Here is a 14,182-nt window from a genome sequence, read left to right on the forward strand (position 1 = left end):
GGAACGGGATTTATGTTCTACCCACGAATGAACCACCAATGCTGCATTGTGTGAGAGAGTATAAAGTTAAAAGATGAACCTTGAAAAGCCACTTGAGGTTTGGTAGAGGGACCGAACGGCAGGTTTCACTGGCAAACATCTTCGCCGCGTGTTTGTTCATTAAGCAAGAAGAAAGTGCCCTCGAGGTACGTTCGCTAATAAATGAAAAGGATTACGTAATTGCTGCAATTATCAAGACACAAAGGAAGCTGGGATGCAGTGGTGGAAGTAGAAAAACTAGACTGTTAAAATACTCTGTTACAAGTAAGACCTGTACCCTGCATATCTCACCTTTAATTATATTTGAATTTGTGTTTACTCGTTGATTTCCGAGGTGAGAGAAGTACTCAGATCTTGTAGTAAAAGGGAGAAGTACTCAGATCTTGTAGTAAAGTGAGAAGTACTCAGATCTTGTAGTAAAAGTGAGAAGTACTCAGATCTTGTAGTAAAAGTGAGAAGTACTCAGATCTTGTACTTGAGTAAAGTAGAAGTACTCAGATCTTGTACTTGAGTAAAAGTAGAAATACTCAGATCTTGTACTTGAGTAAAAGTAGAAGTACTCAGATCTTGTACTTGAGTAAAAGTAGCAAGTACTCAGATCTTGTACTTGAGTAAAAGTAGAAATACTCAGATCTTGTACTTGAGTAAAAGTAGAAAGTACTCAGATCTTCGTACTTGAGTAAAAGTAGAAATACTCAGATCTTGTACTTGAGTAAAAGTACTCAGATCTTGTACTTGAGTAAAAGTAGAAGTACTCAGATCTTGTTCTTGAGTAAAAGTAGAAGTACTCAGATCTTACTTGAGTAAAAGTAGAAGTACTCAGATCTTGTACTTGAGTAAAAGTAGAAGTACCAGAGTGTAGGAATACTCTGTTACAGTAAAAGTCCTGCATTCAAAATGTTCCTCAAGTAAAAGTAGAAAAGTATTCTCATCAAAATATCGTGAAAGTAGCGACAGTAAAAGTATTCGTTGTGCAGATTGGTCCATTTCAGAATAATATATATGATATGTTTTATAATGATTGATCATGAAAGTGTTCTCAAAGCTGGTGAAGGTGCAGCTAGTTTGAATGGCTTTGTATACTGCAGGGTAGCTGGTGGATTTACTCCAGGTGGAACTAAAGTCTGATTCAACACTTGATTATATTTCACATCATTCATCCACATCTGTAAAGTAACTAAAAGTCACTATTAACCTCTGAATTGTAGTGGGGTACAAGTACCTCAAAATTGTACAGTACTTGAGTAAATGTACTTAGTTACTTCACACCACTGGTTAATATATATTGTGTATTACCTAACAATCAGACTCTGAGAAGATGTCAAATAAATATATTAGAGTATAAAGTAGCATAAAATGAAAATACTCAATTAATGTAGCCTCGAAGTTTTCTTACACACATTTCTAGAGTAAATGTACATTATACGACTAACCCAAACTAAATTAAGTATTCTGCTCACGCCAAAGCCCAATGTATGCCTCATTACTCCCATTAACGTTAGGGACACAGCAGCACCGCCTCCATTCACACTCCATTAGAGCTGTTTTAAGCATGGCCTGCACTGAAAGCTGGACATGTAATGTAATCATCATTGTTAGTATCCTAAACAATGACTATATGTAAGCATAGAGGCGGCAGGGATTGACCAGTGTGTGTTCAGTCTTGAGGAGAATTTTCTGTGGCGGCGTTTGACAAGTGATTGTTTTATCTTAAAACGCAGCGAGGGCTTACATTCAACGGGGAATACATCCAATGTTATGAGGCTGGGATTAAACCATCTGCATGATTTGGCACTTATTTTCATTTCTGCTTGCGACGTGAGCTTTCCAGGCCAAAATTAAGGGCTTAAGGTTTTATTTTTTTGCACTGAGGAATGCGTTTTTTTAAGGGGAAACTCGAGTGGAGTACTTCATGAGATCTGACAGGCATGCAAATCGGTAGCTTTTTGAGGCAACAAAATATAAATAAAACCCCCCAGGGATGAGGGATATCTTCTTGTAGATATGATATGGAGGATCATACTGTACCAGGGACTTGTTTGGCATGTTTAGGTTAATTGTCTCATCGCTGTGTTAAAAGCAGAATAATATTATGTAAGAAATGTCAGTTTGCTTTGACAAAAAACTAACAAACTCAAGGTCCCATGTCATGGCCATTTCTACTGATCATATCTCCGTTGTTGAGGTCAACTAGAATACATTTAAATTGTGCAATGTTCCAAAATCACATTGGTTCCTCACAGCATCTCTGTATAGCATGTGTATTCACTCTCTGTCCTAAACGGCTTGTTGGAGCTCCTGCCCCCCCCCCCCCCTCCCTGTGAGCCCAGTGTGCTCTGATTGGTCGGGACGTTGCGAGGCTCGTTGCTGCTGCGAGGAGCGGACAGGTTTTCGGGTCGGCGATACAGCGAGAACAAGCGAAACTCATCCTGAGCACACAAACACTCACAGCCGAAGTAAAAACAATAAGTGTGGCTTGATATTGAGAAAGAAAAGGTTTCTAACGCTGTGAGAATAGAACTGCGGAGAGCATTCCTCCATCATCCCAACTCGTCTATTACCAACCAGGGAGCTCTATGCAAGTCAATGGGACTCCCTGTTAGTTAGCCAAGGGACCCTGGTGTGGGAGGTGCTCCAAGGATTGGTCCATTTGAGCCAATCCGGTCATTTGTTGTTGATCTGGGAGTTCACACGTCACAGAACCCAGGAAGCAAACAATGGAAGAAGATAAATGTCCAACGAGGCGTTCTGGGGCAGCACAGACAGGTCTTCTCTGTGTTAGAGTTTTACTCGCTACAGGGTGCACTTTGAGGGTTTGTGACTGCAGACCGTTTACATGCAGAAACACCTTCATAACAACAAGGGGACGGGTGATAACAGGAACAGCATGACATGGGACCGTTAACTAGCTTTTTGGAGCTTTACACGACTTCCCCTGCACATGGTATGCATTGGAAAAAGCTCAGTTGTCATCTCAGGTTTTATTTATCTATTGTGATCTTACAGAGGAAGAAAACAGGTTGTAGTTCAAAGCCCTGGGAAAAGCTAGTATGTAGACATTGAGTGTTGTCTTAAAGCTATAACGCCTGAAAACAGGTCAGCAACCATGTTGACGCTTTTAATAAGAATACAAATAAAATGAGGTTATTGGTTCCAGCTTATAGCATGGTACACTGAATATCTAAGGGTTTTTAAGAGATGTTTCCTAATTGTTGGACATTTTACAGATTTATTTGATCTTAATCCATTAATGGAGTATAATCTGTGGGTCATTAGAGAATTAAATTAACCGTCATTTGCAGCCCTATAACTTTAAACCGAGACAAAATATATAAAAGCAATAAAAAACAAATTCTCCCATTGTCTACAGGCGGTGTGTGGCGCAGTGGATGTGCGTGTAGGTGGTCACAGGTTCAAACCCCGATTGTACACAGTATTGAGTATGTAAGTCTAACAAGTATCATGTAATGTCTACAAGTGTTTTGTTTGCCCTCCCCAAACAGACAGAATCCATGTTTTTGAAACAGAAGTCACTTTTACACCTTTATTTGGGCTCCCAATACACAAATCGAGGATATGTTCATCAATACAGAGTCTGCTTTAGATCCCGTGACACACTGAATGAGGAAGGTCTGGACTGATGCAATAACTAGTCCTATTTACACATTCTTATTTTAGAGATTTTCTGGAAGTTAATAACATTTATCATACTGTATAGCGATTGACAAGGTACAATCACAAGGCCCTTTCTGTCATTTTTAGTCTGTATATCTTAAATGCACTTTCACAGCAGCTGTAACGTAAACTTCATTTGTGGCTCTATAATGAGTCTGCACATTAAGTTCAGGTGCGGCCTTAGGAGTCCCGATAAACAGCAAATAGACATGTTTGTTTTTCGTTTATTTTTTTGAGCTATTGATGCACTCTTTGAAAAGTAAGCAGACCATGTTTTCGCAGACGGTGGAAACTGGGGGAGAGACAGACACACGAGGTGCTGCCGCCGTCGTCAGCAAACGGACGAGGAGATACATCTCCACAGGTACAGGGAACAAACCCAAACAGAGGAAGATTCGTTCTTATATCAAAAAAGTTCAAGACCTGAGATTTTCAGTGGAACAAAACGTCTTCAACATACGGGAAAGGAAAGAAAGGACCGTTTGTAAACTGTCACGATGGCTGCGAACACTAGCTTCCCTTGTGTGACTTAGAAACATGCACGAAAATCATAATGTCAGCTCGCGTTAAAAGAATGTTTAAAATTTCAGCCGTAATTCTTTAAAACTTTTTTTTTTTGCAAGCTAGTAGTACACAGCTCTATGCATAAGATTTTACTTTTTCATCAGTGTGTAGACACGACTGAGGGAGATGCAGATAACTTAAGACAAATAAATTCTTTAAAATTTCTATTAAACATGGCAATACCTTATTCTAGACAACACTGCGGACTCCGAGGGTTACAAGTTCATTCCTTGGGCACTTAGTAAAGAGTCCAGCATGTCGAAAGTGTCTTTGTAGTCGGTGTGTTGGCCGTTTGTGGTCAGCATGCCGTTGGTGCCGTCGTGGCCGTGATGCTCCATCATCCTCTGGCCTCCTTCTGACGAGAAATGGGCCGAACCTGCTTTGGAGCTCCGGCTCTTGGACGAATGGTGGTGGTGGTTTCCGGCTTCAGAGTGAGGTCTTTTACGGGAGGAAGAGGAGGCCCCGTCAGGAGCTCTTATCGATAACGAGGCGCTGTCTATTGTCCCCCGGGCGTTCCCACTGAGGGCGTAAGGATTCGAGTGGCCGTGTTTCGAGTGGCGGTGATGCTCTTTGTGCTTGTCTTTACCGCCTGGCTCCGAGCCGCCGTGACGCTCCGACGAAACTTTGATTCTCATCTTGAGCTCTTCGCCCGTTGCCGAGCCGTTTTCCGCTAAAGAGTGAGGCAGCCGAGCCTTTTTCGAGCTGCTCTTCTCTCTCCTGCCGTCGCCCGACTGCCCCGCCTGCTGGGAGCGCTTCTTGTGGTGGTGCGAGGAGGTTTGGGGAGGTATGTACATGTCCGTGTTCGACTCGTCCTTTACGCCGTTCTGCGAGGTCACGTCCGTCGCCGCGTGTTTCTCTCGGTACTTTTCCAGAGTCAACACTTTCTGCGGCCGTGAAAAAGTGGCAGCGTTTGCATTGAGCGGCTGCTGTTTGCTGCTGGAGCCGCCGGCAGCTTTGTGTTCGTGTTTCACCAGCGTGAAGTCCGGCTCGGGGAAGTTGTCGTATCCGCAGCTCTTTGACTCGTCGCTCAGCGGCTGGTAGGAGGCGTAGGAGGCTGCGATGTTGTTGAGGGACGGCATGTCTGAAGAGTCTGAGGAAGTGGAGGGGAAGAAGGAGTTGCTGACCCCGGGAAGGCCATCTAAGGACGTCCCCTGGTACACACTGTCCACAGAAGAGCCATCCGACTTTGGCTTCTTAGCTGCTTGAATAGCCTGTAAAAAAACAAAGAATTCAACATGAGATACTGAAGGTAAATACTCCAAGCCGTCAAATGGCGTTACGTTAAGTATTAATGGCGCACCCTCCAGTTTCGTATCCTCTTCAGTTTGCTGGGCGTCTTTTCAAGGATCTGAAGAAACTCGTGTGTGAGCTCTGGAAAAGAAGAAATAAGACATGTCATGTCTCCTTGATGCAACACATGAACCTTTGGGGCCTCAGTCGTAGTGTGTCTATTAAAATGCTGTCTTTTTGGCCTTTGTATTGATTCAGTTTGAAGTATCCGGTATTTTTTGCACAGCTAAATAAACCTGCACTAATATGATTATATTACAATAATATCTCAATCTTTATTTGTTTTATACAATAGGAGTAAAATAATAAAACAATAATTAAGATAAAAAGCACAATAACTAGAAACATAGAAATGTCATGTTCAACTAGTATTAAAAGCAGAGGTGGGAACTAGTGGAGTACAAATACTTTGTTACTGTACTTAAGTACATGTTTCTGGTATCAGTACTTTACTCCGCGATGACTTTTTACTTTTACTTAGATTTTGAACTCAAATACCTGTACTTTCTACTTCTTACATGTTGAACCCAAATACCTGTACTTTCTACTTCTTACATGTTGAACCCAAATACCTGTACTTTCTACTTCTTACATGTTGAATACAAATACCTGTACTTTCTACTTCTTACATGTTGAACTCAAATACCTGTACTTTCTACTTCTCACATGTTGAACTCAAATACCTGTACTTTCTACTTCTCACATGTTGAACTCAAATACCTGTACTTTCTACTTCTTACATGTTGAACCCAAATAGCTGTACTTTCTACTTCTCACATGTTGAACCCAAATACCTGTACTTTCTACTTCTCACATGTTGAACCCAAATACCTGTACTTTCTACTTCTTACATGTTGAACTCAAATACCTGTACTTTCTACTTCTCACATGTTGAACCCAAATACCTGTACTTTCTACTTCTCACATGTTGAACTCAAATACCTGTACTTTCTACTTCTTACATGTTGAACACAAATACCTGTACTTTCTACTTCTTACATGTTGAATACAAATACCTGTACTTTCTACTTCTTACATGTTGAACTCAAATACCTGTACTTTCTACTTCTTACATGTTGAACTCAAATACCTGTACTTTCTACTTCTTACATGTTGAACCCAAATAGCTGTACTTTCTACTTCTCACATGTTGAACCCAAATACCTGTACTTTCTACTTCTTACATGTTGAACACAAATACCTGTACTTTCTACTTCTTACATGTTGAACACAAATACCTGTACTTTCTACTTCTTACATGTTGAACTCAAATACCTGTACTTTCTACTTCTTACATGTTGAACTCAAATACCTGTACTTTCTACTTCTCACATGTTGAACTCAAATACCTGTACTTTCTACTTCTCACATGTTGAACTCAAATACCTGTACTTTCTACTTCTCACATGTTGAACTCAAATACCTGTACTTTCTACTTCTTACATGTTGAACCCAAATACCTGTACTTTCTACTTCTCACATGTTGAACCCAAATACCTGTACTTTCTACTTCTTACATGTTGAACTCAAATACCTGTACTTTCTACTTCTTACATGTTGAACCCAAATACCTGTACTTTCTACTTCTCACATGTTGAACTCAAATACCTGTACTTTCTACTTCTTACATGTTGAACACAAATACCTGTACTTTCTACTTCTCACATGTTGAACACAAATACCTGTACTTTCTACTTCTCACATGTTGAACTCAAATACCTGTACTTTATACTTCTTACATGTTGAACTCAAATACCTGTACTTTCTACTTCTTACATGTTGAACCCAAATACCTGTACTTTATACTTCTTACATGTTGAACTCAAATACCTGTACTTTCTACTTCTCACATGTTGAACTCAAATACCTGTACTTTATACTTCTTACATGTTGAACTCAAATACCTGTACTTTATACTTCTCACATGTTGAACTCAAATACCTGTACTTTCTACTTCTTACATGTTGAACTCAAATACCTGTACTTTCTACTTCTTACATGTTGAACTCAAATACCTGTACTTTATACTTCTCACATGTTGAACTCAAATACCTGTACTTTCTACTTCTTACATGTTGAACTCAAATACCTGTACTTTCTACTTCTCACATGTTGAACTCAAATACCTGTACTTTATACTTCTCACATGTTGAACTCAAATACCTGTACTTTCTACTTCTCACATGTTGAACTCAAATACCTGTACTTTCTACTTCTTACATGTTGAACTCAAATACCTGTACTTTCTACTTCTCACATGTTGAACTCAAATACCTGTACTTTCTACTTCTTACATGTTGAACTCAAATACCTGTACTTTCTACTTCTCACATGTTGAACACAAATACCTGTACTTTCTACTTCTTACATGTTGAACTCAAATACCTGTACTTTCTACTTCTTACATGTTAAACACAAATACCTGTACTTTCTACTTCTTACATGTTGAACTCAAATACCTGTACTTTCTACTTCTCACATGTTAAACACAAATACCTGTACTTTCTACTTCTTACATGTTGAACCCAAATACCTGTACTTTCTACTTCTTACATGTTGAACTCAAATACCTGTACTTTCTACTTCTCACATGTTGAACACAAATACCTGTACTTTCTACTTCTCACATGTTGAACCCAAATACCTGTACTTTCTACTTCTCACACTTTGAACCCAAATACCTGTACTTTCTACTTCTCACATGTTGAACTCAAATACCTGTACTTTCTACTTCTTACATGTTGAACTCAAATACCTGTACTTTCTACTTCTTACATGTTGAACCCAAATACCTGTACTTTCTACTTCTCACATGTTGAACCCAAATACCTGTACTTTCTACTTCTTACATGTTGAACACAAATACCTGTACTTTCTACTTCTTACATGTTGAACCCAAATACCTGTACTTTCTACTTCTTACATGTTGAACTCAAATACCTGTACTTTCTACTTCTTACATGTTGAACTCAAATACTTGTACTTTCTACTTCTTACATGTTGAACTCAAATACCTGTACTTTCTACTTCTCACATGTTGAACACAAATACCTGTACTTTCTACTTCTTACATGTTGAACACAAATACCTGTACTTTCTACTTCTTACATGTTGAACACAAATACCTGTACTTTCTACTTCTTACATGTTGAACACTAATACCTGTACTTTCTACTTCTCTCATTTTCCAAACAGCTGGTTCCTTTAGTCTGAATGTGTGTTTGATGCGTGATCATTATTCTTTAGAGTCATTGCGTGCCTATTGATTTGAACACGATCCGTGTATCCATCATTTCCTGGTCTTCTCTAAAGAAGAGGGACCAATGGAAACGTTGTCATGTTGCCGTTGTTCAGCATGGAAACATTCATTAGCTAACAATGACATTATTGTTCTATTAATATAAAGGGAGGTCAGGTACTCTTTAAAACAGCTGCTAGTTATGGGTACTTTTTACTGAAGTACATTTCAAAGTTCTTTACTTTCACCAGAGTATTTTTAAACACGAGTATCTGTACTTCTACTTGAGTAAAGGATGTGTGTACTTCTGCCAGCTCTGATTAAAAGCCAGTGCAAAGATAATGCACATCATGCGGCTCTTACCGTCCAGCAGCTGGAGCGTGACGCTGCGATCCACGTACTCCCACCAGTGTTTGCTGTCTGTGGACACGGGGATCTCCCAGTTGGACCACTTGCAGGCCAGGTGGATGCAGACGCAGGCGACCACAGTGGGTCTGTACTGCAGGCAGAAGGTGGTGAGATGCAAACTGCAGAGGAGACAAAGACACGAGAGAGATGTACGACCGTCAGCTGCTGGTATTTCACACTAAACACACTTCATACATTCAAATAGAAGTTTAAAGCATACTGGCCATCTTATGTTCACGTCTCATACACACACCCTTACCTTATAGTACTGGAACATAAGATATTTCTATTTTTGCTAAGATATGTTCTTAAATGTAAGTATAAGACATCATATTTTGAAACTGTATAAATTGTGTTTTAAAAACAGTGTTTCTCAATCTCTTAATGAGCAACTATTACATGAAATCTCTAATGACATCAACGGGACTTCACAACAACACACACCAAGACTGAGAAACACTGACGTTGGAAGCCAAAGACAAACGATTAAGGCTTTTAAAGTTTTCTACGGTTAATTTTCTCTGCACCCTGAATCCCAAACGAGACTGCAAACCGGCTCGTATGTACTGAAGCGAAACCAGTGACAAAGGAAGTTAAAATAAGACTTAAAAACGCCCGATTTCTTGCTCTTATTACCAACAAGACGGCATCCGCCTAAGCAAAAGTGCACTCTTTGCCGCAATGCAGAAATGATATGTAATTATAGGATGTGAAATAGTGTTATAACTCAAAAGTTAAGAATCATATTCAATGGTTTTCTCTTATTGCATAGCTTAGTCGTAGATCTCGTTTACTTTGAAGCAATTTGGCTTTGTATAATTGGCCATAATTCCATTGTTGTTAATAATACACAATATAATGTCCCCCAATTACCGATAACTATCATGCATCCTTTACTTTAATACTGTCATTATCAACTATTTGGGGTTATTACAATCACTGCCACTTAGTCTAGACTTCAGTATCTGTGCATGAACTAAAGGATTCTTTCTACCCTCATCTGTGGGGGGAACCTCAGAGCAGCTAACCCCTCGTTAGTCACCAAAATATCCAAATATTTCTGCCTCTTCAAAAGACAACAACCCTACGTTACACATGCACACCTATGTTAGATCTGGTCATACAAACCGCACAGTTTGCAGTATAGTTTGGTGTTAGCGCTTTTAGGGTAGGGTAAAAAAATGTGCACAAAACATGTATAAAGAACTGTAAAACTATACTTACCAAAGCACTCTATAAGTTTAAGAATCTTTAGTGGCAATCTATATTCAGGCTACCACTTGAGAGTTCTCTTTTAGACATATGCACTCCGTACCAAACAACCTTGAGAGGTAGACAGCACCACTACACTCCACATTGTGCATTCAACCCCTATGTGCCAACACGGAGCCCTCGTACAATACACCGCACACAGCAGCCCGGACAGGTACTTCCCCACATTGGGGTTTCCCGAAATCCAGGCGCAAAAAGGGCGTTGGACACAGGAAGGGGGGCCCTGCAGGACAGGAAGCTATAGTGTGCCATTACAGTGCAATAATGGGAACAGGATAATAACCTGTTGGTAGCCATGAAATAGGAAGTCTGTGCCAAATCCTTGCTTGCTGTAAGACAAGAAGAAAGTGTGTTTTTAGAAAATGAGACGATACTTTGAGATAGCATTTTAAATTAGCATTCATTTAACCGAGCTCAGAAAAAGTGGCACCAAGTCACAACATGGTGTTAAAACAGAAGACAATGTACAGGTATTTTAAACAGGGATACATATGAGAAGGTTTACCTCGCACTAGCTGGGAACACCTCACAACATCAGTGTGTGGATGATCAACTGTTATTTCAAAACCTGCAATGAATAAAAGATGTTTAATGAGGAGGATCAGCACAACGTCAGCACAAATGTGCAACTAAAAGAATATTTCATGTCGAATATAAGCTAGCACTCACCCAGGGTTTGCAGCACTATTGTTTCCAGTGCTACAAGCTCTTGTGTCTGTTGCTGGAATGCCTAAAAAAGACCAATCGATGCACAATTTTAAATCTGTTTACCGCCACATTTATACTGATGATTCAACCTGAGATCAGCATTCCTATCAAATGAAAGCACTGCAGGCGGCCGGTAACTGTAGAGCACATGTGTCAAACTCAAGGCCCGGGGGCCAAATCAGGCCCGTGGTGGATTTAATTTCGGCCCACAAGATAATGTCTAATTCCTATTAGATCTGGCCCGCCGGTATATTGCTCTCACACCTTCACTCCATCCTGAGGGTCTCCTCAGCTCAGAGCCTGACCCCAAACATTGATGACCTTGCACCCAAGATGAGATGCCAAGTATCTGAGCTAGCATCACAGAGCAGCTCACTGAGTTCAATGGATGTTTCCTTCTGCACTTTCTCTCAGGACAACAGGGCATGTTTGGTTTTTTCCAAATAGTTTTGTTGAAGCTGTTGGCCTGTGGAAAAATGTACTCATAAGATATGACTCTGGAAAAGCTGCAGATAGAGCCATGAGAAATGAATGCAACTGATTATTTAATGTTGTTTTTATAGGCAATCATTGAAGCTTCGTTAGTTCCAGGTTGAATATGTGCAATAAGTTCATTTCAATACGTTCTGCAACATTGAACCAGTCCGGCCCTCGACTAGTCCGGCCCCACTGTGTATTTGAGTTCGACACCCCTGCTGTAAAGGGTGGAGGAAGGGTGCTTAAAGAGCGATATTTAATACTGATTATTATATAAAACGCAGCAACGTGAAGCTTGAAAATGATAATCTATACAGATAATGATGTTGTTACTGCTCGACTGAAGCTTTCCAAAGCTTCACAAAAACACTTTACGAGTTACTAACAATTGCATGAATGTTTACTCCGTGGTTTACTTACGTTGCTCTTAGGGTCTAGGGCAGGCTCTTGAGGGTTAATGTAGGCATGGGCTATTTTAATGACATGCTCCAGCTTTCTGGGCTGTTCCTCAACTTTAGCTGCCAGGAACAGCGTAGTCTGAGAAATAACCTAAACAGAAGAAGAAAGAAAAACCTCAGTTTTCATCGGCGGCACCAGCAGTATCTATAGCATCAGCAAACACTGCAGTCGTACTTACATTTCTATGGAATTTGCTGAAGGAGTGAATCATATAAAATCTGTGCATATATACTATAGCAGTGTTGATAATCAATTGGGAGCTGGGTGTGCGGTTAAGGAATGACACATGGATGATAATAAGGGCTACCAGTATTAGTAATCATGCAATATCACTTATGTGCAATATATATATATGACTTTATAATTATGATGTGTACTGCCGGTTATCTCTTAGTTAAGACTATTCAACTTCTGTAACACAATCTGTAATAACTGTGTAATATTATGTTCTCTATCAGACTACTTCTACGTGCTAATTTTAATTTAAAATACTGTTACTTGCTGGTGTCCACCTGGATTGTTAGTTTTGTAAATTGTGTTCATACCTCTTAATTAATATTGTGCCTTTTTACTTTTGCTGAAATAATTGTCTACATCTTGACGAATAACAGCTTTTTTCTATATAAATGGTTGTTTTCTTACTTACTTGAAATCCTCTTTACCTGTGTGTGTGTGTATGTGTGTGTGTGTGTGTGTGTGCATCATATACACCAAAACAAATCCCTTGTATGTAAAGCTACTTGGCATTAAAGCTCATTCTGATTAAAGATACCATAAGACACAAAGCTAACAATGGACTGCAGTAAGAAGAGACACAACAATAGCTAAGCTAACTAGCAGGCAGGCCTTCACGTTTCCTGCAGGCTGAATATAAACACATTGCAATCCGATGTAAACAACCCTTAAGACATCTGTAAGTAAAAGATTTTCCGTCTGTTCTGGTTGTCAAAAAAAGCGACTTTTAACACGTGTTGCGGTTTGGGTGTTTCTTGAAGCTAATGCTAACAGGAGCTAACACCAGTGGGCCGGTTAGCCTGGAGGTTTTTTTTTTTTTGGAAGGATACACGTTGAGTCTCTGGCCGATATCTTGGATTAAATTGGCCGCTTGTTGCCGGTAAGAGAGCTCCCGGTCGCCCTCGATTCCGGTGCGTCGGGACGGCGTGTTGTCCAGCTGCTCCCGGGAGAAGATCCATTTGGTGGAGGGTCCCCGGTGCACCGCCATTACGCTCCCGCAGCCAAGACGGTGCTAGCATCGGGAGGGAGTGAGGGGGCACCGGAAAGACGAGATGGGTTTTACCGGTGGACTGCTTTCTGCACAGCGCACCCCGGATGCTGGAGGTGCAAAGAGCATCGAGTGTTTTTATTCAAGAACAACAGAAATCAGAACCAAAAACAGCAGTAAAGTGCACAGTGATGTTTAGTGATACATCTGACATTATGTCCACTAACAACAGTATAAGGCAGTATAGATATTACAAACAGCAGTGTAGAACATTAAAGCCAGGTGAGATCCGGTGTAGTATAATGCAGAATAAAAGTTGTGGACAGTTTTAGTCATTTTCACTATAGCAATAAGAGCTGAAATATCTAGTTTAGCGACTAGAGTTCACTAGTGCTCGGCCCCTTAGAAATAAGAGGTTATTCTAATCATATTGCATTCTTATCTTATTATTAACAGTGCATGTTTATTGTTGGCACACCGTCTCTCTATAATTGCAGATTGCGTGTTGACATATATTGCAAATATTTGAACAATATAATTAAGACTATCCAGCCCCAAGTTGTGATTTTTATGCATTACAGTATGTTGTTGGATAAGGCTTCCTAAACACGTCTTTATTAATCTCATCATATTTGACCTATGCAAGCATGTACAATGTGTTGCCTCATGGTGGAGCATCTTCTGCTCTGCATTGCTCTCTTTCTGCCACTAAAGGGAAGCAGAGAACACAAATCAAGTACACTCTGCAACAAGTGATCTAACAAAACAAGGAACCTGTTAAGTTTACATAGTGTATAAGCAGTCTAAATGAACTACATGCAACCAATAGT

The 14,182-nt window shown here is 40.0% G+C and overlaps 1 protein-coding gene across 4 annotated transcripts; it reads right to left on the reverse strand.

The window, feature by feature from the left end:
* Positions 1-3,569: 3,569 nt before the first annotated feature.
* LOC117562718 (cyclin-T2-like) lies at positions 3,570-13,414 on the reverse strand. 4 transcript variants are annotated; one of them, XM_034240600.1, is made up of 9 exons: positions 13,195-13,412; positions 12,309-12,390; positions 12,092-12,220; positions 11,156-11,216; positions 10,992-11,054; positions 10,770-10,815; positions 9,170-9,333; positions 5,579-5,649; positions 3,570-5,489 (listed from the first exon to the last, which is right to left on the reverse strand). In XM_034240600.1, the coding sequence occupies exons 1-9, from the start codon at positions 13,350-13,352 to the stop codon at positions 4,494-4,496; spliced, it is 1,770 nt and encodes a 589-aa protein (XP_034096491.1). In that variant the 5' UTR covers positions 13,353-13,412; the 3' UTR covers positions 3,570-4,493. The 4 variants fall into 4 exon arrangements, 2 of the variants coding, with proteins under 2 accessions (XP_034096491.1, XP_034096493.1); XR_004571607.1 differs by having other exon boundaries at positions 5,425-5,489; positions 9,170-10,815; positions 13,195-13,414; XR_004571608.1 differs by lacking the exon at positions 3,570-5,489 and having other exon boundaries at positions 10,439-10,815; positions 13,195-13,414.
* Between the last annotated feature and the right edge of the window lie 768 nt (positions 13,415-14,182).

The sequence above is a fragment of the Gymnodraco acuticeps genome, unplaced genomic scaffold (genome assembly GCF_902827175.1).
Source record: "Gymnodraco acuticeps unplaced genomic scaffold, fGymAcu1.1, whole genome shotgun sequence".
Lineage (NCBI taxonomy): Eukaryota > Metazoa > Chordata > Actinopteri > Perciformes > Bathydraconidae > Gymnodraco > Gymnodraco acuticeps.

Coding starts and splice junctions, on each gene's coding strand:
- LOC117562718 (XM_034240600.1), bottom strand. CDS start 13,352: ATGGCGGTGCACCGGGGACCCTCCACCAAATGGATCTTCTCCCGGGAG. Junction 12,221..12,308: donor TCAGCAAATTCCATAGAAAT/GTAAGTACGACT, acceptor TCTTCTGTTTAG/GTTATTTCTCAGACTACGCT. Junction 11,217..12,091: donor CCCTAGACCCTAAGAGCAAC/GTAAGTAAACCA, acceptor GGTCTTTTTTAG/GCATTCCAGCAACAGACACA.